The sequence below is a fragment of the Cynoglossus semilaevis genome, chromosome Z (genome assembly GCF_000523025.1).
Source record: "Cynoglossus semilaevis isolate Cse_v1.0 chromosome Z, Cse_v1.0, whole genome shotgun sequence".
Lineage (NCBI taxonomy): Eukaryota > Metazoa > Chordata > Actinopteri > Pleuronectiformes > Cynoglossidae > Cynoglossus > Cynoglossus semilaevis.
In genome coordinates, this window is record NC_024328.1 from 21011087 (window position 1) to 21038734 (window position 27648).

The window sequence follows — 27648 nt, forward strand, 5'->3', positions numbered from 1 at the left end:
ATATATAAAACAAAATGCCCAGTCCCACTAAGGGCGGGGGGGTTATGGATGTCAAGATTCTTCCAACTTACAGGAGGCTACATTATATGCTTCATATGAAACTATGCAGCTGGTATGTGATTCACCTGGCAGACTCAGATCCATTTTCTCCCAGTGCCACTGCCATAGGACAAACAATGAGATAGATTATTCCAGGGAGCCATGCACTGCTTGACCTTCTTAATAAAAGTGGGGGATACAGTTCCAGGGTTTCTCTTGAAATGTAGAAAATATGTAGAAATGTAATGGCAGAAATGCCAAGGCCAGTACCAACTACCATGGAAGCCAATCTTGATATTCCAGCATGTGACACTGGCTTCAGTTAGATGAAGCACGTCACATGGGCACAGGGAAAATGAAGATAAAAAGACAGATGGTGCAACAGCCACCTCCCCAACCTCAGCCTGCTTTGCTCACCTCATCTCAAGGTTTGGCCCCGGCGTTACATGCCCTAAAAATTATAATTGGCAGCAGCAACCACAACCCTATTAGGGAGGTCCTAGACAAAGTAAGGGAGGGTTCAGGGGTGGACTAAGGGGGAAAGGAAGAGGCCCAGGGAGATGCTATGTATGCAGCTGTTAGGTTTATTCTAACATGTGTGACGACAAAGTAACAACACAAAAGACGTCTGGATCTTTTACTTGCAAGGGGAGAGTGCAGCTTGCTCTGCTGGCAGCTTTCTCATCAACTCTGAGTTGCTGCACCCTTCCTCTGCTCTTTTATTTAGTTTACAAAAGTATCAGATTACATATCATGTGATCGTGTGTGAGTATATGAATGGGTATGGACTAAGAAGGCGGGTGTGAATGTGGGTGTGGCTGTGTTTGGTATTTTCTCCATCAGTCTTGAGCACACTAGATTATAATATGAGAAGCAAACAGTTCCTTAAAACGACAGTACAGCATGAAGCAATGATAATAAATTAAATTCTTCCAACAGCAGCCAACAAGGACATTGTGCCCAACATTGCCCATATTAACGTCTTGAGTCCCGTCCAGATCCTCCTGGCGACTGGCTTGTCTGGCACCAAACGCAGAAGCAGCGTCCCCACATGGGCAGTACCTCCAGACAGAGGCACGATACCAGGGGGGTTACTGAGGAAGCCTGAGAACACCTGATCATATAAGACTGGCAGGGCAATAAGAGTGATGCAAAGAGAACTGCTTTTACTTGTGTACTCATAGACATTTTGATAAAGACTGGAACATCATTATTGTGTAGCCCACATGGTATTGTGGTAACCTTTCCAGATGGAACATTTACAGTATTTACTGCTCACGTAATGGAATTGTGCTGTAATACACAAATGTTAGTAGCTGAGCACAATGCACCAACAGCTGAGGTGTGGCTATTTACTGGAGACTCTTGCAGGCAGAACCTCAGTCAGAGGAAGGTGCATTGACAACATATACAGTGGTATGAAAAAGTTTGGGCACCCCTGATCATTTTCAAGATTTTCCTTTATGTGCAAATTTGTTGTTCGGAACAACAATTTTAATTAAATATATCATATAGCAAACAAACACAGTGATATTTAAGAAGTGAAATGAAGTTCATAGGATTTACAAAAAGTGTGCAATAATTACTTAAACAAAAGTAGGCAGGTGCATAAATTTGGGCACCCCAACAGAAAAATTACATCAATATTTAGTAGATCCTCCTTTTGCAGAAATAACAGCCTCTAAATGCTTCCTATAGCTTCCAATGAGGGTCTGGATTCTGGTTGAAGGTATTTTTGACCATTCTTCTTTACAAAGCATCTCCAGTTCAGTCAGGTTTGATGGTTTCTGAGCATGGGCACCCTGCTTTAAAACAGACCACAGGTTTTCAATGATATTCAGGTCTAGGGACTGAGATGGACATTTCAGAACGTTGTACTTGTTCCTCTGCATGAATGCTTTGCTAGAATCTGAGCAGTGTTTAGAGTTGTTGTCTTGTTGAAGTTTCCAGCCCCGGCGCAACTTCAACTTTGTCACTGATTCTTGAACATTGTTCGCAACAATTTGCTGATACTGACTGGAATCCATGCGACCCTTGACTTTAACAAGATTGCCAGTACCTGCACTGGCCACACATCCCCACAGCATTTAACCACCACCATATTTAACTGTGTTTAACTGTTTGTCTTGTGTTCTTCTTCCGCCATGCATACCGCCCCGTGTTATGTCCAAATAACTCAATTTTAATTTCATCAATACATAGCACCTTCCAAAATGAAGCTGGCTTGTCCAAATGTGCTTAAGCATACCTCAAGCAACTCTTTTTGTGGCATGGGCACAAAAAAGCCTTCTGCCACATTACTCTCCCATACAGCATGTCCTGTCCATGGTTCTCCAAAGATAATCAGATCTGATAACAGCACACACTTTAAAAACAAAGAACTACAGGAGGTAGAAAAGCAGTTGGGGCTAAAACATGCATTTGGCACAGTCTATCAACCTCAGTCACAAGGAAATGTAGAAATAATGAATCGAACACTTAAAAGTAAGATCAGTATAGTGCATAAACAAAACTTAGTTGGGTAGATGCTTTGCCGATGTCGTTTTCAGCTTATGCATGGACAGCAGTTTCCAGCCTAGTAATCAGAGCAATCATAGTCCTGATTTATAAGCCATACTATGATCAGCTAATGGCTCTTGTCGCAGCTTTATCTACACAAGTGACGTAGACCAAAGGGGTTGAACAATCTGGCACACCTCACACTGTGGCAAAAGAAGAACAAACACGCTTGGGTGTTAATTAAAGGCTTAACTCTGTAAAGAAAATACAGAAAGCTAGAAGATTGTAAGATTAAATTAGATATTAGATTTGTATGTATTGTATACTTGTTCACGAATTGTACCTGTATGAGTAAGAAGTGAAGGTTACAAGTTCCCTCTAGTCAGTGTAACTAGCCTAGATAAAAGGAAGGTAAGAATAGTCTACAGGTTGAAGGTCTTTTATCATAGCCATCTTTTTATCTTTTAAAGCAATCCACATAATCCCTGGATCTTTTCAGTTTCAACATGAGAAATCTCTCTCCTGTGGTGGAAACATTATTCAAATTACTGGTAGGACTGAGACGAAGAAGGACAAAACCACCTCATGAGAGAGGTATTATTCCAAGAAGAAGGACAAGACTATCTCATTAGAGACAAATGTCTCCAACGATGCTATCCAATCAGAAGAGGACAACAATTGCATGCACAACTTTGTTACGCTTAAAAACCTGGATCAGGGAAAGATAGTTGATCAGACTTCGGGAACTGACATCCCATGCTGTTTGTCAGGGATGCGTAGAGATGACCCAGAGATCTGGAACTGCCTATTTTGCTGAATCTGTAGTAAATACGAGTTAAGTCTAAAAATCCTCTCCTATTTGCTCCATTAAGGAACAAAAAGGATTCGCACATAGAGAGATTTCAGTAAAATGAGCAGAACAGTAACAGTATAAAGGGCTTTGCAAATGTAAACTTAGGAAACAGAAATTTAACGTCTTCTTAATTTTTTTTTCAGTTTCTGCATTGCCTTTAGATTAGCACAAACAGATTTCTTTTCCTGCATCGTTGAGGGACTAGACAAAGGCTCCTGAGCCACAGGCTGTTCTTTAGCCTTTTTGCAATGACCCCCTGCAACAGACCAGATTAATCTTGACAGTGTTTAAAAACACTTAAATTATTTTTTCAGAATAATTTTATATGCTCCTATATCCATTACTTGTAACTCTGTAACTTGTGTCACTGTACCTATGGTAGGATTCCCTCCTACCATACAGAAGGTATAATGTGACCAACTTAGTACTCCAAACCAAGGTTAGGTTAGGTCAGGGAGGTCAACTGGTGTAAAATAAAAATAAAAAAGCTACAACAAAATAAACAAATGTTTTGGCTGATGAAGAGACCAGAATGACTTAATTTGGTCATATACCACCTATGATGAAAATATTATACATCATTGAGAGAGATTGCTGTACTAAAATGACCGGTTTGGCTAAAAGGAAAGCGAACTCCTTGTCATTGTAACATTGTGACACACACCATTGCACACAACAAAATTTGACCTCCACATTTAACCCATCACCAAAGTGAACAGTGGGCAGCAGTATATGGGGACGGTGCCATGCTCAGAGCACCTCAGTGGTAACTTGAACCTGAAACCTTCCGGGCCCAGGTCCGGTTTCTTAACCACTAAGCCACCACTGCCGCTGAAATAACAAAACATTAATGTGTGTTTGTTGGTGCGAAAGTGTCAATTTATGGGAATCTCTACAAATATCTTTTATTATCATTTACCTCTGATGTCTCATTAGACCAGTACTTCTCAAATAGTGGGGCGGGCCTCCTTGAAGGAGCGGTGAGGTGCCGGGCTGAAGTTTGTACAGATTAATTATACATGTTATCAGGTTCTCAATAGCATTTCAATTTGAGGGGATGTGGTTCTGGGTGTGTGGGGTGGGTGGTATGAAAACATTTCTATCCCCATTGCCTCACCGCCTGGAGAAAAGTGCATCCATTTGCAGTGCTCTGCACTTATACATCAAGTGCTAAAAATGACCCTGCCATTTTGCTCGTTTTTTTTCTCTGGACTTTTCTGAGTGATTACTGTAATCAATTTGTGTTGTGTGCACTTGTGCATGCGGTGGAATTCTATTTGACTCGGATGCAGGTGGAGGGGGGGAGGGGATAGGGAGGTTTAAGACCAAAATATCTCGTCACATACTGATCATTTTATTGGATGTCAAATTGTGAAATTAAAATTATTACACTTTTATTTCTTAAGCTTTGCCACCATGCTGGTGGAAAATGGCAGAGGTATAAAAGGGGCATTTTTAATGGGAGAAGCTAAATTTACTGTTAGACTACAGTTTTATCATCTACATAGCCTGAGAACATGTATGTTATACAGTGCAGTGCTATCAGGCTTTGGCTTTCTTTTGATGTTTTATGCTGTTGGTGAACTGTATTAAGTAGCGGTTGGCTGAAAAGCATGTAATGACAATTTACACGAGGATCTGACTCTTGATCAGGGCGATTCAATGGGGCATGCTAGCAGAAATCAGTCTATACTCAACAGCCATAATTATCTTTGTTCCTTCCTGCCATTCTCCAGTGACTACAGAAACATTAGTTTGTCTACGTAGGTTCTTAGTGATCCTGGTCATTTTATCTAAGTGAGCTGAAGGGTAAATTGTCTTCAAAACACCAACAGAGTCCAGTTTTCCTCTACTTAACAGCTTTGAACTCTTTAAAATTGTGTCCGGTTAGCATGTGGATCTCGGGTTGCCATTTGAACACACACGATTTAAAGAAGTGGTTCTGCCCCCTATTGGGGACAGAAATATTTTCACTCCCTCCTCCACTCCACACCGCTGCAAATTGAAATACTATTGAAAACCTGATAACAAGTGTATTTTTATCTGTACAAACCACTGTATGAGTTCCTGCCACATAGTAACTGGAGGCTTGTTATCATTCAAGCATTAAAGCAGTGGTATACTCATGTCCAGCGTACCTATTGGTTAGAATCGCCCCAGAAAGAGCCAATCAAACAGTAACAATGATTTTTTTTTAAGGTTTTTAATTGCCTTCTAGTATTCCTTTGCTAATGACAGGTCTCTGTTTTGTACAGGCCTCCACTTCAGTAGTGCCTTTCATCAGTTAGTGAGCAGTCTGGGCTTCTTCCTCCTACATCCCCCTGCTTCACTTCACCTAATCCCCATAATCCCATGTTATATCCATTTTTCATCACACAAAAAAAACTGTAAAAATCAAATATGGGAGTAAATATTTTCATTATCTCACTTCATTTTCATTCAGTCCATCACTCCCACATGTTTCCCCGATGTCTCATCCTCCCTGTTTATGAACTGAGCATTTAGGGCATGCTAACTGAGACGTCCTCTCCCTGATACATCATAACTATTGTGTGTCATCACTACCATTTACACACTACCATTTACACATTTACAATGTCACCATGCCCGCTCCAACGAGCCCCTTAGTGTGCCTTGTGCATGTTTGATTGTGTTCTGTGATGTGCAGTGTTTGGATGTGGGCCCAAAAAGTAACAATGCCAAAACAAGCTATGCATTATGACATTTTTCAATGTATTAGCTAGGTAGCCATGCAAAGAATTTACACCAGCTATTTGCACAAAAAAAGGTACATAATTCACACATGTAGGTTAACAATTTTTCAGATTCATATTTAAGCCTTGTTTAATCTTATTTTCCCCTTAATATCATATAATTGCTTAGCATTCCAATAAGTTCAAACAATAAATGCTAACAAACGTGCACATGGCAAGAAATAGCATTACCACACAAACCTGAAATGGAAAATGGAACAAAAAGTAATAGAGTGCTCATACTTTTAACATTTTCAATCAGATTCATTGCAGATCCCAATCATGATTAATCATGAGTAATCAAGCTAAAACAACTTCCCTAATGTAATATGAAAAAATATGCAAAACAATAACACAATTAATACTGAAGATGCATTAATGGACATCATCAATGGATAACTTTGAAAAAAAATCTGAAATGTTTTTCTTCTAATCCATATGAAATATAAAATATAGATATAGTATAAATATGTTCTAATTCATTTGCATTTTTGTTTCATTTGCTGCAGAGGAATGAGAAAAAGCACAACAATAATCTGCACTAACTGGGCCCCATGCTACTCGTTATGGAAAATTAATGTGTGGACTCTGTTGGCAGAAAACTGACTTTGCTGTGTTGTGTGTCTAGACAAAACATCACACACATACAACCCATATAATTATACATTGGAAAACAGCAGCTTAAACCGAAGGAGTGAATGCTTAAGAAGAAAGAGAAAAATAATAGTTATGTTTTTTTGTGTTTTTTGGTTTTTTTTTTTTTTTTTTTTTTTAGGTAATAATTTACTACTGTATATTGACAACTAACACAAGTGGCTCAAAATTACCAGGAGTTGCACAAAGCTCCAGATAATTAACCTACAAACTTCTGTAAACATTGATTCTTCTCTTCCTGCGGACGTTTCCTGATTAGCCTGCAGCTGTCTGAGCTATGATTGCTGTAGACAGTGTTGCAGGGAAAACTAAGGAACTCTGAAACCATCTGGGGAATGTACATTAAAGTAGTGACAACTTTTAAGAACCAAAAACAGTGACCGACAGCGATGGCAAGAAAGCTGATTTGCCATTATGGTGTTCTTTTTAGTCAAAGACCAATGGTGTCGAAGCTGTTAATACATTAATGAATTCATGTTCCTTATAATATTGACTAATATCGGCAAATAAATGTGAGGTACTTGTTTCAAATGGGTTCAATGACAATGGTAAGAAGAGTATCTACTATTGTATGTCCCAGAACTAATTATTATTACAAGTTTGGTGGCCCCTGGTCTATAGTATGTGCCACACTTCACGCCATCGGTGAAAATATCACCACCAATATTATCACCCTGATATAGCATAATTTGGTTTCTCCTCCTATAATGAAAACCCGATAAGCCTGGGTTTTGCCAAATATGCTGGCATCACTTGTAGGGTCCTGAGACATTTACATCAGTTTTAAGGGTCACAAACTTTTAGTGTTTAATGAAATAAAAACAAAACAAATATTTTTCTTTCGGCTTTGTCCCTTTTTCAGGGGTTGCCACAGCGAATCACTGATTTCCATCTCTCCCTGTTCTCTGTATCTTCTACTCTGACTCCAACTATCTGCTTGTCCTCCCTCACTTATGCTTATTTGCCCCAACACTGTCACGCTCACTTACACTCACTTTACTAACAATAATATAAAATGTTTTCTAAATTATTATTACTTTATATTATATGTATATTTGTTTATAGCTATGTTTTTGATTTTTAGATAAGGTGGAAAATTAATACTACATTTCTAGGGGCTGGAACGAATTATTGGGTTTTTTGTTTTTTTTTCAATGGGGAAAATTCAATCCAGATACAAGTTGTATTAGAAAGAAATACAACGTCAGCTCTTAGGTCACTGCACTGGTTACCAGTTAAAACAAGAATTGACTTTAAAGTCCTTCTCTTGGTCTATAAAGCTTTACATGGACTTGCTCCCCAATATATAGTTAACATGCTGACAAACTACACCCCATCAAGACCTCTCAAATCAGCCAGCAGCATTAGTCTTGTCATCCCCCGCTGTAATACTAGGCAAGGGGAGGCAGCTTTCTGCGTCTATGCCCCACGCCTATGGAACAACCTGCCTATCACCATAAAACTGTCAACATCATATGTATCATTATGTATTTATTCATTTGTTTATTTGTTTATTTATTTATTATTTATTTTGTCTTGGTCCTTGGAGTCTCTGTGTTTCCTCCCCTCTTAGACCCCATGGATGCTGTTTCTGGATCCAGGACCCCCTCCATACTCCTGCCTCCTGCCTCATCTGTACTGAAAACTAGAAGTGAAAAAAAAAAAAGATTGATTTGCTACTGCCCGTCCTGGGTGAGGATCCCCTCCTTTGTCTGTCACCCTGACGTTTCTTCCTTTTTTTTAACCCTATTAAGGTTTTTTCTTCTTGGGAGTTGTTTCTTAGCCGATGCGAGGGTCCATAAGGGCAGGGGGCACTCACCACTGCTTCTTTCTTTTTTCCTTTTTTTTTTATTTTTATCCTGCTCTCTTGCCATTTTAATGGTTAAAAACCATTGTAAAGCACATTGAGTTTGCCTTGTGTATGAAATGTACTCTATAAATAAATTTGAATGGAATTGAACATCAAAATAATGTTTTTCAGTAAACAGAGGGCAGTGAATGAACGCTTTGTCCTTGATGCAATGGAGCTAAACCTATTAACTCCAAATGGCTTTTATTATTTTCTGTTTAATTAGTCAGAATAAGCCGTGGTCTCACTCCAACGATCTGCAAAGTCTATAAAAGCCGTTTTTTTGTCATCTCTCAAGAATACATGCTGCAACACCCAGTGCAACTCCAGTGACAAGATCATTGACTTCCTGTCTTTCAAAAGCAAACTTACACACATGAGCACGCATCAACCCAGAATGATTACAGTCAAGATAAGACAGTCGACCTCATCTTGACAAAGTTTTGGCCTTTTCACCAACCCAGCCCATACATCATTGGCAATATTGATATATCATTCATTTTCTGATGAAAAGGAAAGAAAAATGGCACAATCATTTAATTTTTCTTTGTTCCTTCAGCAAGTTTTTTTTGTTTCTCTCTCTTCACTTCGCTCTCTTTTCTCTTTCCTGTATGTGTGTATAATATAATGGTGGGACAGCAGGTCTTTGATAGTATGTGAAGTGAAGGCAAAGAACAGAAGGGCAAAGACAAAACACATAATAACACAACACAAAACACAATATAATCTTTAACTTTCCCTTTCACAGTCTGTGTGTGTGTGTTAGTGATCATCATCTGTGTGTGTATGTATACACCAGCACAGATATTGCATGCACGTTGGACTTTCATTTATTGATCAAAACACAGTTGCAAGCGCTACCACTGTCTCTGAGGGAATTTATAGACTAATGTACACGTGTGCACACAAATTCAGTACAGATTGCTCCGTGGCCAGTTGGAGCAATGATGACGGTACGCAACCTGGCAGTTAGATATAAACAGATTGATAGATGGAACAAATTAAATAGGTCCTTAATAGGTCTTAAGGGTTAAGATCTGGGTTTGTTTGTGTGTACGGTTTTTATAGTCCGCTTCCTGTTCAGAGTAGGACACACAAAGTGTTCATAATAAGATGCCTGTGTGATGAGCAACCACAAACCTAGCTAGCTTGACATTATTATAACTATGAAATAAAATGTATTATTAATATTATTAAGGCCCATATGATAACCACTTCATTACGGGATCCAAAAAAGAACAATACAAAAGTAAGAATAACAATACTACTATAATAATAATAGTAATAATTATATCAACAGTAATAATAATAATAATGAGTCATTTCGTTCATTTTTTACAGGAGGTGACGCTGTAGCCCTATTGTGGGTGTTGTAAAATAGGCAGCGGTTCTCAAACACTAAATATTGAAGGACACATGGTTTGCTTCAGCTGACAAACCATAATACTCAGCGCAACAGTGACTAGGGAGCTGTCACTTGATAAATAAAGATCCGAGAATGAACTTACTGCTCGCCACACAGCCTCAGCTGTGAACGATGAATGAGAATGGAACAAACAGCGTGAGCTGCCTGGCTGTTACGTGACAAAAGAGCGAGGACCTGAGGATGGACGCACATTTCTGTTTCCTCTCCTACTGACTAAGCTTATGAAGCTGCCTGCCATGTGGCGACACATCACTATTTTTTTAAAGCTCAATTAACCTATATTTAGATGTATTTAGAAGGTGTAAATAAACTAATTCCAATGCTTATGTTTTTGGAATGTGAAGAAACCAGAGACTCATCCACACTACCATCTGAAAATAAATACAACTCTCCTCTGGAACGTTTATCCCCTCGACAAGAGCATTGGAGATCACATCAAAACCGTGCACCCCATTCACTCATCCTAATACAAAACCAAAACACAGGCCAAAGAATCATTTTCACACATCTTTAGTTTGAATAGAGACAAATGGGAAGAAATTTTGTGATGTGATGACACAACTGCACTTTTATTTTGAACTTTGTGTTATTTGGTGTTATTGTTTTTGATTCATTATGAAATATAATGGTTGGTTTTAGTTCAATAAATTTGAAATGTAATTTGTCAAGATTTTTGTTGGGGCGACAGGATTAGGTGGGGCTAAAAATTACCACTTGTTCAAAGTGGGGAATGACCAAAAAAGAGAACCACTGCCTTAAAATGTCATGTTTTAGATTGACGATAATCTAGAAAACACAATCATCAATCAATAAAAAATCTCATTCTATGTTGGGGACAAGCAATGTTCCCTCTAAGCTGCGTGCTTGCGCAATCGCACACTGCTCAAACAGCACAAAGTAAAACTGAATTGCGGTTCTTTTGAGATGGAATGGCCGTCGGAGTATATGCAAACAGAAGTACAAGTGGTTAAACTGGGTGAGATTGTTTTATTTTTTGAGTAGGAAAGGTCTGCTTTGAAAATGCAGCAAAGCCAAAGCAGCAAACAAGTTTGCCATCAACAGACGTGAAAATTAGATTAAAATAGATTTGTTCAGTGACATTTCTTAAGATTTTTAATTCATGGATATTTCTAATTAAATGCTGTTACTACTAGATAATTTATGGGTAGCATGAATGCTAATAAAAAATGTGTAATTATATTTTGCAGACAAAGTTTAACAGGAATTTACACTGTATCAAAAGCTACAGCATGTCATTGTGCAAAATGTGAATGTGTTTTTAATGTTTACAAAGTGTTATGTCAGGTGCATATGTCTCATTTCCTCCAGAGCAAGACCCTCACACAGACCACAATTGGGATTTTTGTCTTTTTCATTTTAAGCAGGCTAAATTACTTATATTAAAAGTAACCTAATGGAAATTTCTGCTTTAATTTAATTATTTTAATGATCCATATAACTTGATAAGCCACCCAATTTGCCAAGAACTCCAGAAAATCCTTCAGATATGTAATTGTTATTGAATACTATTGATTGTAGTATATGTGTAATACTTCAAGTAATACATTATTGCTATATTAGTAGGATAATATAATAATTAAAGATAACTTTAATGAGACTGATCGTGTTATTAATTTGAGACTGGTTAATAACACCATGCAATCCCAAGCAGAACTCGACCCATTGCACCTATATAAATGTTTAAATGTATATTTTATTTTAATATTTAAAAAAAATTAAACACTTCCAATAATTTGAACACAACTGATTTAAGCTATCTTTGGTACAACTATTGCGAGATTACACATCCTTCAGTAGAATTTCCGGAACTAAATGTTTCTGCTTTTGTAAACACTCATTAGAAACACTGTGATCAAGAAACAAACCAACTAAGATGCATTTCAGCAGATGGTTGATGTCAGAGGCTTATCTTCAAAGTAGGCATGTAGTTTGTAACCATCCAAACATTCAGCAAAAGAGGCTTTTGTGTAGGGCAAAAATATTTTGTTTTATTGTCATTTGTTTGCAAGTATTCCCACAAACTTGGCTTCAATTGAAACATCCCATGTTTTTATCTGTTTATCTTTCTTTTCCCCAAGTCTCTCTCCCACAGTGATCTTCCATTTGTCCTTCTTCACTGCACATACCTTACGTCTGCATTTTCCTCTGGTGAGAACTACTCTTATTCAATTCTGAACTCATTGTGTTTCATCTTTCTGTTCTCCTCTCCTCGTGTATTCTTCTTCTTCCAATTCCCCTTTCTCATTCATCCAAGACAATTCCAATTTCACATCTAATACATCTGAAACAGCATAAATCCCATTAGGACACTACCATAATTACCAGGTGGGTGTAACAGCCCAGACCACGTCTCATATAGCCTGTGCAGCTAAAGTTAAGGGAAGCATGGAAAATGGGAAACCATTCAATTCTTCCATTATAAATATTACTCATTTGTTTTGGTCTAAATACCTCTTGCTCACTTGAGCAAGGCCCCATGGTGTCCTCATTTTGCACAATGATTTGGGGTAGGTGTTAAGGCAAATGTTACATACAGTCCCACTCACACGCACACAATAATCCATCCCCTTATTATAATCCCAACTCTTAATAAAATCTTGAACCTTCTCTTTTAGCGTGGACCGGAAAACATCCTATGAAAAATAGTATTTTTCAGAACTAATACACACACACACACACAGTTGGATCATCTCTGCAGTGCTTAATGGAATCTTCAGTGCATTAGTAGCTGTACTGCTGGCAGTGAATTGTGCTAACGTTTTATATTGCACACACTCGCACTAACACACACCGATGACCAAACATATTAGTCCTCTGGCCATAACCCTATATAATCAATGTGCTTACATCTCTAAAGATAAAGCCATCATGTCAGTAAATGTCACACACAGACACACACACAAACAGACCCTATGTGTGGAGATAAAACCATAATGCCAGTTTGCCATTTTCCTGTACTAATAGAGTTCAAGGGTAGAACAGAAGCCAAGCCATGAATTGGCTTTTTCTGGTAGAATGACGTGTTTTAGGGAGTGTATTTTCGAGTGACCTCTACATTACAATAAAAAAGACACATTGATGTGTGCATCCAAACCCCGGAGCGACACACTGAACACAGTTTCTTACAGTTGCATCACCACACACTACCATTGTTGTAGGGATGTGTGTGTCATTGTAGGATTAGGCAAGTGTCTGGGGTTTCTCATTATGTCTCAACAAAAAGGTACAAGCCTGATTTTGTTTCAGCGTCACTTGTGAAGGCAACACAAGGGACTATGTTCCAGTGAAGAGGGATTGCAGTTTATTACACAATAGTAAAGTAATCATCAATGCTTTGGTTGTTGGAATTATTAACCCACTATGAAAGATTTAATTTAAGAAAATAGAGTCATAGACCAGATTCACTTTTATGTGAAACAGGAAAAGGTTTGCAGTTACTGTCAGTAACAGTTTAATGTCTAATGGCTAGCTTTCCTGTACTTTGTGTAACGTCTAGAAAACTTTTTAACATGCATGGACGATTTTATCCCAGATCCAGTACCCTGAGGCTGAATAATAAGAGAAAGGAAGGAGGCTGAAGACTAGTTGGTTGTCAGTCATTAAGTAACCCAAACCCAGGACAACATCAGGACGATTGACCCCTGTAATGACCTACTAAGTGATAGCCTCAGGCTACTAAAACCTAGCAGGGAGGAACTGACATCAGAGAGGCTAATACTAATATATTGCTACGTGGCATATAACCCCTGTCAATAGAGGAATTCTGTGACATTAGAAAGACCTTCCAATGACGGGAAAAGAGTGGACTAAAAGACAGCATTGTCCACACTGATGTCTACACAGAAACTGGCCCTAATTCCAAGATCCCTAGGAGCCAGTATAAAAGCACTTTGGAGGTTCACCTGGTTCGACACAACTACAGAATCTAGGTAAAAGATCCAAGATGCCTTCAGACAAGCAAAGCTAGGATTCCTGTGAAAGATCTAGATCACGTGTCAAACTCAAGACCTGGGTGATCAAGACCGGTGAAATGCGGCCTGTCAAGTCAATTGTTATGGCTCGCAGGAGCTTAAATAGCATTAAATAAAGTCCATGCAGCAGAGTTTCTTAATCTGAAAAAATGAAACTTTTTTTTATTGCACAGCAATGAACAATATTTGTAACTTTAATAAATAATAACTAATTGCAGTAACATTTAATAATATGTTATGAACCAGTTACACTATACCAGTACTTCTCAAATAGTGGGACGGGCCCCCGTGGGTGGGTGCGATGGGCTGCTAGAGGGGGCGTGAGGGGCTTCTAATGGAATATGGCACACTGGACATAAGTGTACCACTGCTGTAATGCTTGAATAATAACAAGCCTCCAGTCAGTAGGTGGCAGCAACTCATATAGTGGTTTGTACAGATTCAAAATATACATGTTATCAGGTTCTCAATAGTATTTCAATTTGCGGGGTTGTGAGCCGGGGGGTGGGCGAGGAGGCATGAAAACATTTCTGTCCCCAAGGGGGGCATGATAGAAAATAATTGACAACCACTGCAATATAGTCTTCCATTTGCAAGCTGAACTCTACTGCTGATGTGGCCCCCGGTGAATATGAGTTAGACACCCCTGGTCTTCATTAAGGGGATAGACGGATGGACGCACAGTCGGACAAACAGTCAAACAGACAGATAGACCGATAGACAGATAGATAGATAGACAGATAGACAGACAGACAGGTAGACAGGTAGGTAGGTAGGTAGGTAGATAGGTACGTAGGTACGTAGATAGATAGATAGATAGATAGATAGATAGATAGATAGATAGATAGATAGATAGATAGATAGATAGATAGATAGATAGATAGATATTTATAAATCCCTCAAGAGTTCCTTTGGGAAATTTAGGCTCCACCAGCAGTACAGCACCAAAACAGCAGTAAAAACACACAAATAGGTAAAATACAATAAAATACAAAAATGAGTAGGTTAGTAGAAGTGTTAGTAGTATTAGTAGATTAGTAGGTAATTTTTGTTACCGTGTATGGTTTCAAATATGCCATTGTTAAACATTGTTTTATACATATATATATACTAGGATCTACTATACATATATAATATTATGTAGGATAGATATTATTAATATACAGTATATATACACAGTATATAAGTCATAAATATGTATATATACATACACATGTACATACGCCCACATCCACATATGTACTACATATATATACATATGCACACATATATACAGTATATGCCTACACATGTACAGACATAAACATACATCAGCATTGCGTGAGCATATATATACACATATACATAAACATATACTTATAATAGAATATAAAACACTGGTTTATACATTGGTAATTTTACAATTGGTTTATTGAAATATAATAGTATTTATATTTTACACAATTTTACAAAATTTTACAAAATTATACAATCTCTATAGCAAATGAAGATTGTGATTATTGCACTGAATTATTGTTGGGTTATTGCGCTTACTCCACTTCACTTCACTCCCTATTCACCTGTCATTTGTTCGCCCTCCTCCCACCCAGTAAACAGTTTAATTGCCCGGTGGACAAAGGAGTTTTTAAGTCTATTGGTATTGCTCTTCGGAAGGAGGAGCCTGTCACTGAACAGACTCCTCTGATTGCTGATGACAGTGTGCAGTGGATTAGTGGCATTGTCCAAGATATCAAGCAGTTTGCCAAGTGTTCTCTTCTCTGCCACTGTCGCCAGTTTGATGCCCAACACAGAGCTAGACTTCCTGATCAGCTTCTCCAATCTGTGTAAGTCCTTCTTTGATGTGCTGCTCCCCCAGCACACCACAGCGTACAAAATTACACTGGCAACTACAGACTGGTAACACATTCCCTGGAAATCCAGGGAATAGAGGAGTTGCAGGTGGGCAGTTTGAAGGTGGTGTTGTTACCGGCAGAGTGGAAGGAGGGAGGTGTGATGTGGTGGAGCTTGGGTGGTAGGCCACTGAGAGGGAGGAGGCTGCAATGAGGGTGTGGGTGGAAGTTGTTAAAACTGTTTTCCTTCTTCACTCCCCCCTCCTCTGTGCTGGTCTTAGACGTGTCCGGAGTTACACTAACGGTTGTTAACGTACATGATGAGTCCCTTGCCTTACTCTTCCTGCATGCCTTGGTGTCCCTGTCAGCTGTCACTCCCATAAATCCTCGCAGGTCCACATTAACCTCGGTTACGCTGCCAGTAAGCCAAGTCTCCGTGAAGATGAACAGGCTGCACTCCCAGTATAGCCGCTATTGTATAGCTTACGTATAGTTTACATTACCCATGTTAAAGGAGGGAATCAATGGTTTGAAACACCCTCTGGTTATACGCTATCTTCGCTTTTATTTTAGCCCCGGCTCTGCATCCTCGGTACCTCCTCTTGAGCTCTGCCGGTATCTTTTGCCGTATTCTTAGTTGCTTAGTTGTCATCAGAGCAAGCAGCTCTTCCTTTGATTAAATGAGAGAACTGGCTCCGTTTGCTGATTTAGGATTGCAGGTATTCATAGGAAAAATTTAATGATGATGCTCTGTGAAAGGAGTAAAGAAAAACTAAAGAAAGTAGTAAAAGTTGTAAGAGAAGTTAGTGCTGCAGAGCGACCGGAAAGTTGCTGCCATCAGCATCAGTGCCATTTTGAAAAAAAAAAAAGGAACAAAAAGTAGAATGCCAATTGGACAACAACTTAACCAAAAAGGCACATGAGAAGCTAAAAATTACAAGAATGGAAGACTGAGCAACAGAGGATTATGGCTAGTCAGATATGGTCAGATACAGTATTTTGTCCAAAAGAGTGCAATCATGGGAACAGCTGAGATACTGTAACAAACCCTCATGCTCCTGGGGCTCTAGAAAACACAAATTGTAAAGAAGGAAGTACATGACACCAGAGGATATGGCAAGCATGGGTTACTGGTATTTATACAAAGTGTGCATATAGTATATGTCCAACTGGGAATCATTGCATGTATTATTCACTATTCCCACATACACAGATAAAAAATCAATACACATATGTACATGTATGGAAATGTGGGTGTATGGGGTTTCATGTATAGCTTACAGTCAGATATACACCTGTATGTACGTGGTGTGCTGTGTCTGCTCTTGAACAGTTACAGAAACTAATATACAGTATAAGCTATGTTCATTGTCTCTTTCTTAACTATAGCCACTGTTAGTAATGAGAAACCATTGAATAACTTATACATCGTACTTGGCCACCTAATGATGACTAATAACTAAGGTTTGTCTAATTATTTTTTTGTTTAGTTTTGTTAATCACAAAACTATCGTTGGACAGTTTTTTATCAAAAAATATTTTTTACACTCAGACACTCATATGTACTAGCACTGTAAAAGGTAATAATAAAAAAAAACTGGTACTAAGTAAATGCCATACTTTCTGGAAATCAAGCCCCAAACAAACCATTAAAATGTGTCGTGGAGTCGGTACTTTCATTTTTTTTTAAATAGCTCTCTGATGTCTTTCATAACACAGTACATGTAAACAAAAAGAAAACCAAACAATTTTCCCACAACATCTTATGTTAGTCACTGTACATTTGTACACTGTTTATTGTAACAATATCCTAACAAGCACATTTGCCTTAGATATTGTTGGACACATATTTAGACACGAGTGAATAAATAAACTACACTGAACTTCCAAATGGCATAGACTCCACAAAGTGCTAGAAACATATCACAGACTCATGCACCGGCTACAGATTACATCAAGAGAATGTCGCATATTTAAATCATGACTTCACACCCTTCATGCATGGTCCTTCAGACTAAGGTCTGTTTAGGTAGGAAATGACATCAGATTACAGTGGTTGGGTAATTAGGAAAAAATAATCTGCATTTTCTGCCTAGAGACAGAGGCTACTCCTTCTTCCTTGTTACACACTATCATCCTGTTCATTCACTTTATTCATACACTGATACACCAACACACAGCTGTTCACTCCTATTCCCTCTGCATAGAAGTGTCCACCAGTATAAAATTAATTCAGAAGTTTGTTTGGCTAACATGCAGCTAATGTTAGTACCACTGCTAATAGCAGCAACAATAATGTCTGAATAATGAATAATGATATTAATACATGTAAGTAGGGATGGGGCTGATCTGATCCAGTATCGGTATCAGCAGCCAATCCCAACATAATTAGCAGATCAGACTGTTCCAATCCAACCTGCAACAAATTCCAATCCATGAACCATGTCTGCTTTCCAGTCTTGTCTGATCCCTGTCTGTTAGAATAACAATTAGAGTTAACAGACCCGCTAGCAGGAATCAGACAGTTGGATGACTGTAAACTGTGGAATCACTTTCCTGAACAGAACGTGGCTCAACAAGATCATGAGGCCACAATTCAGGGAATCCACTCCACATTTTGTAGCCAGATAGCAGGCTGCTATACGTCCGCTATGTGGAAATATTTTACATTATAAATGACTGAAAACCATAGAGCAACATGTGATATTTGCAGAGCTGAAATTCGGAGAGGTGTAACTGTCTCTTCATACAATACCACTAACTTAATTAAACATAAAAAGTGCCTCATCAAAGAGGACGTGGATGCGCCATGGGACAGAAAGAGCCGCCAGAAGTCACTTCTGGAGTTGTTCCAAAAGCAAGGTAAACTCCCGACAGATGAAGTACTGTACATACTCGTACACAGTTCAGTGACCTCCACAGTAGCAGACTTTATTCAAGCCGTAACCGTTTGAAGACTCCTGTTGGCTGAGGAGAGCAGCGCTGACACCGAAATAAAAACAATGAAATGCACACACGTCCTGGATGCGCGATAAAAGGAGCGACAAGCCCCCTTTTTTTATTAATGCTCCAATTATTAATGTTTTCTAACTAATAAAATGAGTGTGCTCGCACGCAGATGCACACGTTGTTGTAATATGCTTACCTATACAGTTGCATATGTGTTTTAAGGATGGGAATATTGCAATAATATGTTAAATATTATTAATATTAAAGCAATAGTGTATTAGCATTGCTAATGTGTTAACAAAATTGTTTCCACACAACTAAGGTCACATGACCTTTTTGCCAACAACTGCTTGTCCCATTAATTTTTTTCTAACACCATTATTGATGTGATTAAATCTAGATATGTTCAAGTATCATCATCCCTGAATAAAGCTTTATAACATACAGTAGTGTTGGTTTTTGTCCAGCGTTTGCTGTGTAATAAAATACTAGTAGTGAGATTATATTACCTTCATCATCTGGTGAGTGCAGCCTGGACAAGCACGTGGCTCTTAAAGGACTTTGCCTCCCAACTCACATTCATATCCGACCCTGTGCTCTGGTGGAGTTTATACCATGTTTTTACCTTGACACTACAGCCTTTTTAAAAATTTGCACTGATTCCAAACCCTCTATTTGAAGAAATTGTCCCAAACATTTGATTGTAATGAGGGGTTATTTAAAATGCCCTATGGCTACCAATTTGGCAAATCTCCTCTGTCCTCTGGAATTATCAAAGCATTACAATCAGATAACTGCTAATCAGGTTATACACAGTGGAAGTTAACTGTTAGTACCGTTTTCGATCACTGGAGGAATCTGATGGTTGTTCAATTTGGAGTTTGATATCCACCGAGTCAAATGAAGTCAAATGAATGTCTTTAAAACTTAATCTTGGCTTTGATGATGGTGTCAATTCCTTGCAGATGATTTAAAGAACTTTCATTTTCACATGCATATCTCCAATATTCCAGAATTAAATTTCAGAAATGAACCTCTTCTATCCAATCCAATGTTACTTACTTTCACGTATCATGAATAGGAAACAAATTACTCTGTGGCAAAACTTTTCCTGCAGCCACATGCCAGGGGTAGATTATTTAACCTGTCTCACACAGAATATTTTCCTTCATGTTTCATTTACGACACTTGTCATCTCTGTATTCATCTGGAGCCAGTTTAATGTTCTGTCACGTTAGAAATGTCAGTTAAAAGGAAAATGGTCTCAAAATGACAGCGTTTTAAATTTTTAAACACTGTAAAATCGAACAGCAAAATTAATGTTTCCCAGTTCTGTGCATAGATTATGCAGTGTGTGAAAGGACATTTTAGACAGAATACTAATTCTGCCAAAATATTTTTGACTGTGGACATGACTATGTTCATTCTGAACACATTATACTGTTGATACAATATATTTGTGGGTTTTTTTATTTAATTTTTTAGCATCAAAAAGCATACATTTTGTTACAGTTGAAGTTGCAGATGGTGTGACCAGGTGTCCTGCTTGTTCACATACAACTGAATAACAATTCCATCCATCAATCCATTTTCAGCCGCTTATCCGTTACCGGATTGCGGGGGCAGCAGTCACCACCCAAATCACATTGCACTGTACCTAAACCTTCCTGTGGGTGGTGAGTCCACTGGAAGGTACCAACCGCCCTAACCGGGATTCAAACTTGCCAAGGAGGTGAACCCTGGAGTTCCACACCAATGACAGAGACATTGCCTCTGGGCCAAAGCGCCACTGAATAACAATTCACTTTTTCCCAATGTTTGTAAGAATGTTTGACAAAATGCAAGGCAAGAATAATCGTTTGTTCATTCATTCATTAATCATTTTAAAATTTTGATTAAAACAACACAAGTTTAAACAACTGTATTATTTATTAACGATAAAAATGTAGTTCAAATAAAATGCATTATAAAAAATACCTAGGTGGCGCTAGAAAACAAATGTCACTAATTGTATATGTATAAATGGGGTCACAAGCAAAAAAAAGGTTGTGAAACACTGCCATATTGGTTGTTAGGTTGTATAAGTAGGACCCTGTAGTGTGTCCAATAAAGACCAAATAACATACATTTTGACGAATTATTAATTAGGACCCGGTCAGCAGAGTTACAGCAGCTAAAAAAATATTTGGTGGAATCCAGCCACTGACTGGGTAATTTGAAAATTTACATAAATCTGGTTATGTAGAATGGCGCTTACCACAGCAGTCGAGTAACAGCTGTGTAATTGGAGAGGAAGACAAAAACAGTGTGCAAATTACAGCCCTAGTGTACAGTAGGTACCACTGTACAAAAGCAACCCTCTGTAATATCTGACCGTGCCAGTTGTCGAAAAATAATTTAACGTTTCATTACAGTGATTCTTTTTTATTTTCTTCAACCATATTTTATAATCCATTAAATAGCCAGTCCCTAAAATCCCTATATATATATCATACTTGCTAATAGTTTTCAATTTGGAAGAGTTTAGATTTTTTTTGTCAGTGTACATGAACAGGCAAATACACACAGGGGTTTACTAGGAGAGTTAGAAAAAAGAAATAAATGCAATTGTCAGGATTTCTGGTGTTTTACTGATTGCAAATGAACAAATACAGAACTAGAATATTTAAAGGAAAAATATTAGCATCATTGCCTGGCAATATAATAATAATAATAATAATAATAATAATAATAATAATAATAATAATAATAATAATAATAATAATAATAATAATAATAATAATAATAATAATAATAATAATAATAATAATAATAATAATAATAATAATAGCATTACCAGTTAGAGCTGTGCTGTTAAAAGTAAAACAATAAATGGTCTAGTAATAGAATAAGCCAAGGTTATCAATGAACAAGCAATTCTTGTCGAAAAGAAAGAAGAAATTACTGCTTGCAAATTGTGGTGCTACTCTCTTTCTGCACTCTAGTGGTCAAAAAAAAACACCCCACAATATTACTGCAACTAACCAAATCCCAGATACATAATAGGAACCCATCTATCATCCCTCCCTGTGATGCCTTCAGCCAAATTACATTGTGATTCCTCTTTCCGAGGTCACATTTAATTAAACCAAGATGAGGACATGACATGTGGGATTAAACCCGTTTTACCACTTCAAATTATGAATTCATAACTAATGCTGCAGCCTATTGTTGTCAACCATGACCTGCATCTCATTTTTTAAGTGAACAGAACTTCTATGTTAAAACTTACTAGTCCTAATTGTAGATAGAAGCGCATTGGTTGATGTAAAATTATAAATATAAAGTTTGCATGTGGTGAATGGTGTTTCTCTATGTGTCACCTTTTTATATACAAATGGAATCAGTTTATCTGCAGTAACAGTTAATTGGTGATAAAAGTAATTAGACCTTCTAAAGGTCTTTCACAGTTCCAAGTAACTGATTGATGAAAGCATGGACCACATGCTTCACACCAATCTATTCCAGACTCATGCTTAATATCAAGAAATGCTGAAACCTGCCTTAAAACTCTTCCTTTTTTAAAAACAGCTTTAGTCCTGGCACACATACAGTATCAGATACTTGTGTGTAAAGGGTACACACAGGAGTATGTGCCTTAGTCTAAATCTGATCTGAACTTGTGTAAACACATTAAGCCATACAATGTCCCAACTCCATGAATACATTGAATATATCAATAAGGTCTAAATGAAAATAGAAACTAAAAAAAGAAAAATAGACATTGTGTGGAATTTAATCTGTAGATTATACACTATGCAGCCAAACACAATAATAGTGTTGATGCTGATTGCTAGTCTGATACAAGCAGAGGAGGAAAAGGTGATCCGTTCCTGGATCATCTCTGATCATCCTTCAGAGTTAGGAGTATTATATTGAAGCAACACCAAGGGATGAAGGGATTCACAGGCTTTGGAGCTATAGCACCAATTTGACCTTGTGGAGCGTCCTCACCATAAATGGGTTACAAAGTGGAGAGGTTTAAAAACGCCAGTGCTCAGGTCTCCGTGTGAACGGAACAGAGTGAGAAGTCAAATGAAAGTTCATGATCACACACCTGGAAGGCCAGAAAAATACACATATTTGTTAATGTTAAGTGCTCAATTGCAAGTTTTTGTTGTTGTTGTTGTTTTTCTTACTAAATAATGCAGTAATGTAGCATCACTCTGTCTAGACTGCTCATTGGTTATTGCTTAACATAGGTCATTAAGTTTGAGAAACTATGGCCTAGAAAGTCTAGACTGCATTAGGATGAAAGTGGACAGTGATGTCAGCTTTACCATGAAAAAGTACAGAAGTCCTAAAAAACTTCAGTCCTCAGTGCCATTAGGGACACCTGTGTGTTTTGAGGAGAACATACAAATGTAACAAAAGAAGGACAAATGGATTAGAAGAGTAATGAATGAATGCACCCACATTCCTACATCCTGTAGGGACCATGTAAATTTTAGAAGGTAGCTCCTGGAACCAACTGTCAGCAAGTTACCACACTCCTTTACAGGGCTTTACACACATCCACAGAAGAACAGTTCACTAAAAGACTGTCCCTGTTAAATGATTCTAACAACGCTCATACTATATAGACTGTCTGAGATACACTATGGTACAACAATGACCTGGATAAGAGAAGCAGCTAAAATAACAAACTAAGTTTTCATTCTAATTTCTTCACGATTGCCCTTGTTAACTCTCAAGTTAACAAGGGCACACCTGCCTGCTCCAACCCACACATAAAACAAGTTATAATTCAGACCACAATACTGCCAACCTTACCCAACTTAGTCAATTCAAAAATGTTTTATATATTGTTTTATGTTAGGCTTTATATTTTTTTATATTTTATTTTTACATTTATTTTATTACAAATGCACCAATAAACTAAGTCGAAATCTTTGAATTATGATCAAAAAAATTCTGATTCTGATTCTGGATCTACAAATAAGGCCAACATCTAAGTGGGAAAACATCACAGAAGGCTTGTACTACTGACTTTCCTGTTTTTCATTTACATTATCAACAGAAAATGTTACCTCAGTGATGAAAGCCTTGGCAGTTGCTGGGCTCATGAACAGCACTGCTCTGCGTAGCGTGTCTCTATATCGATGCAGCTCTTCCACTCTCATGGTTCTGAACAGACTTGTGATCATCATGTTGATGTTGGATTCCACCTTCTGCAGGGATAGGTCCATTCCCTGCTGAGAAGTCCAGTCCAGGAAATCCTCAATACCACGGATATCTGAAGATAAGCAGACAATAAATTGGCCTCCAGTGGTAGAAGCATACATTCTTCTGAAATTATTATACAACATTTTAGAAGACATGCAGTGAGACAGCCTAAATCCCCCCCCCCCCCATTCATAAAACACAATCATTAAAACTACTACTTATGAGAGCATTTTAGTGATTTAATTGGCTTTGTTGTCTCTCTTAGGAAAATAATTTGGTAGAATAAATTTGCTGTTACCATAGTATTACCTCATATTTTATCCCTCCTCTCTATTTGAGAAAACTTGGGCCTTGATTGTTGATCGCAGGTACAGTGACATTTTAAACTTTCTCTGATGCATAGACACTGATAAATGTGCCTGTGAGTCAATAAATGTGAGAATAATTTTAATATACTGTTGTTTCCATTAGCAAATAGTGACTCAATTGAACCTTGGCTTATAAGAGCGGTAGGATTTCTGCCTGCCATGCCGAAGGTTCTGTGGTTAATTCCACTGATATTTGCTGTGATGGACCCTTGTAAAATGATGAAGGAATTTCCTTCCTCAACAGCAGTTGAAACACAGAGTAGAATCATGATACTCATCCATGGTTATTTCTTCATTTTAGAGATTGTGGTGGATTGTCTGCAGTCTAATTGCACTGTCAAATCTGGACTTTCAAAATACCTTTAATAGGTTGATCAATATGCAGTACAAAAGGCTCTGTGCTCAATTCCGCATTGTCTTCTACACCAAGTTAAGTTGTGTCTGGAAGGGGTAACAACAAATCACAATACAGAGCATCTCTGTGGTGACCCCCCGATGAAGAGACAAGCAAAGAAAAAAAGAATCATTCCACCACATAACCCATGGACTCTCTGTAAAAAAACACAGTCTCCATGGGAGCTGCCCCACATTCTATTATAAGCCTCTGATTAAATTGTAGCTTAAGAGATGAGCAGATTCTCTATGCCCTGTCAAGTGATGCGTCCCGCAGTCATCACAGATGCTGGCTTTAGCATGTTACATTGATAAAACTAACCTTTTCAATTTTGCTATGCAACCTAAAATATAGACACTATACACATATACACTCATATTGACGGTTTTGTGTTCATATAGTCTCCATTAATATCGATAGTCTTCCGTCTATCAATGTCAATCCTGGACTCTCCAAATCAGAATCAAATGCAGAAGGTTATGGGCCTTGAACTGACTAAATCCCAGTCCCAGGTTGGGTTGCTACAGAAAGGGCATCTGGTGTTATAACTCTGCTCTATCAGCATGCAGCCTACAGCTGTGGCACCCCCGGATAAAGTCACAAGCTGAAAGTGATTGATTATTCTAGTAGCAAGGCAAAGTCAGCTGAAAAAGATGTTTCTTGCTAAATTCAAGCATCAAACCCACACTCATGTCCACTTCCACAGACTGTGCCTTTGATGGACTTCATACCCCATCTTGCTACTTGTTAATCCGATCATTGTGGACACTCGCTGAGTGTTACTTCTCCTTTGTCCTTTTTGGGTTTGACTTTGATTCTCTTTAAACCATAATGGAGTGCATAGCATACCAACGTTCCTTGAATACAATTCAACCAACATGCGTTAGGGAGTCATTGGTAAAACAACATTGTTTAACAATAATAAAAAGTTGGACACCAAACCAATGTTACATTTACATTTACATTACATTTTAATAAGTTAATTTTTGTGTTTCTGTGTGTGTGCATAATAACTGTCACAATAAAGCAATCAAGTTGATTGATTAGAGGTGATGAGGCCTAGAGGGCTGTGGTGAGGGTGTGACTGCGTCCCTGTCAAATTTTAGGTTTATCAGCATATTAGGAAAAGACACATCACACCACAGCATTCATTTATTGAGGAATTAATTTACAAAGAAGGTTAAATGCAAACTGGCTACATAGACTTGACACTGGTGTTAACAATATTAAACAGACTGAGAGTTAGCAAGGTGAAGCAATGGCAATGGAGTATATTTCAGAGAGGTGACACATGAAAACAATTTCCTCACAATGAGATGACTACGGCATGCTGCTGTCAGACTTTTGAACACAACAAGACAGTCAGGATTGTTATGGCCGTGAGGCTCTTACGCCTCTATTTTCTAACCATAGGGGCCTTGAATAGGAAATGGAGATCTCTGAATGATAACAGATGAGCACGTCAGTTAACAAGGGTGTTTCAGATCCGAAACAAAACCTGTGTGTTCATCTGGAGACACATGCATAAAAATGTAAGTGTCTTGCTGTGTTAGCCCAGCGTACTGAAGTGTCACTTTGTGCTAATTTCCATCATGGTTCATGGAGCAACAATCATGGTTCGACTGCCAGCCGTGAGGCTGTTGTTCACCACGATGAACCTGTGCTTCAGTGTAATGATGTGAACGTTAAAGGAGCAAACAGAGACAATCGGCTCTTTAATGGTCAGACAACACAGCTTTAATGGCTTTAGGAGTACAAAGGCAATAAGCCATTAAAATCGAATTCGCACTAATAATAACTGCAATATTAATTCAAAGTTACGGCAGTGATCATTTCTAAATATAATATTACGAGCAACAGAATCATCAACGCCAGTGATGTGACTGCTAATGATTCACAATGATACATGCAGGCAGGCAAACACATTCAGTATTAGAATAATGTATACAGGGATATACAGTGTGTGTGGAGGGAATGGAGTTCATATTTATCAGGTGGGATTTAAAGAGTATGATTTATGGTGTAATAGTTCTGTTTTTTTCATCACAGTGACGGTGAAAGCACATTAACTCCCCAATCATTCAAGTATCGGAGGAAACATAGACATAAGGAGGTACGTATATTAGTGTCTATATACTTTCTATATACCTTCACTGACATCAGAGGGTTTTTATAATGATTTGAGTTACACAAATAACCAATTAATAATTTTCTGCTATAGTCATGGTAAGATATAAGGGTCCAAAAGGATTTTGTCAACAGAACAAAATGTATCATGTAATAATTTAGTGTATGTTAAAAAAATCCCACAATCCTGCAGGGTTGCGCCCAGTAGTAGAACTCAGCCATGGAAGAGCTCTCTTCTCATTACATTTCGTTTGAATCTCTACCTGTTTGCTCTTTTTGTCTGTTCCTTTTATTTTTCCCTTGTTGATTGCCTTAGTGACTGACTTTGAGGTCAGTCAGGTTTAATTTGCTGACATCAGGCCTTTTTCTACCTGGGTGTTTGGAGCAGATTTTGTGGCTATTGCAGTTACTTGACCTCATGAACCTTCTGACTCCATCACAATGAAAAATGTACAGTTAACACAGAAAATACTCTTTGATACTTCTATGATTAAGTATCCTTAGGAGAATATTCTTAATTACAATCAATATAACATGACTTTAATACTCCCAACATTTTTGTGTGACCATTGTAATTGCGGACAGTGATTCGACCAAAACTTTTAATCAACTTTTAATGAAAATTACTTTAATGATAGACTCACTGCTGGTAGATGTTCATTAATTAAAGCGAAACAGTGAAACCTAATGACCTGTGTGAACTATAAATGC

The 27648-nt window shown here is 38.0% G+C and overlaps 1 protein-coding gene across 3 annotated transcripts in view; it reads right to left on the bottom strand.

Moving 5' to 3' along the window:
• grid2 (glutamate receptor, ionotropic, delta 2) overlaps window positions 1–27648 on the bottom strand; it is a 254308-nt gene that overhangs the window by 218881 nt on the left and 7779 nt on the right. For all 3 annotated transcript variants that reach the window (XM_008336887.3, XM_025053042.1, XM_017043061.2), the window contains exon 2: window positions 23913–24118. In XM_008336887.3, the coding sequence (XP_008335109.1) occupies window positions 23913–24118 (206 nt within the window). The remainder of the gene's footprint in view (window positions 1–23912; window positions 24119–27648) is intronic.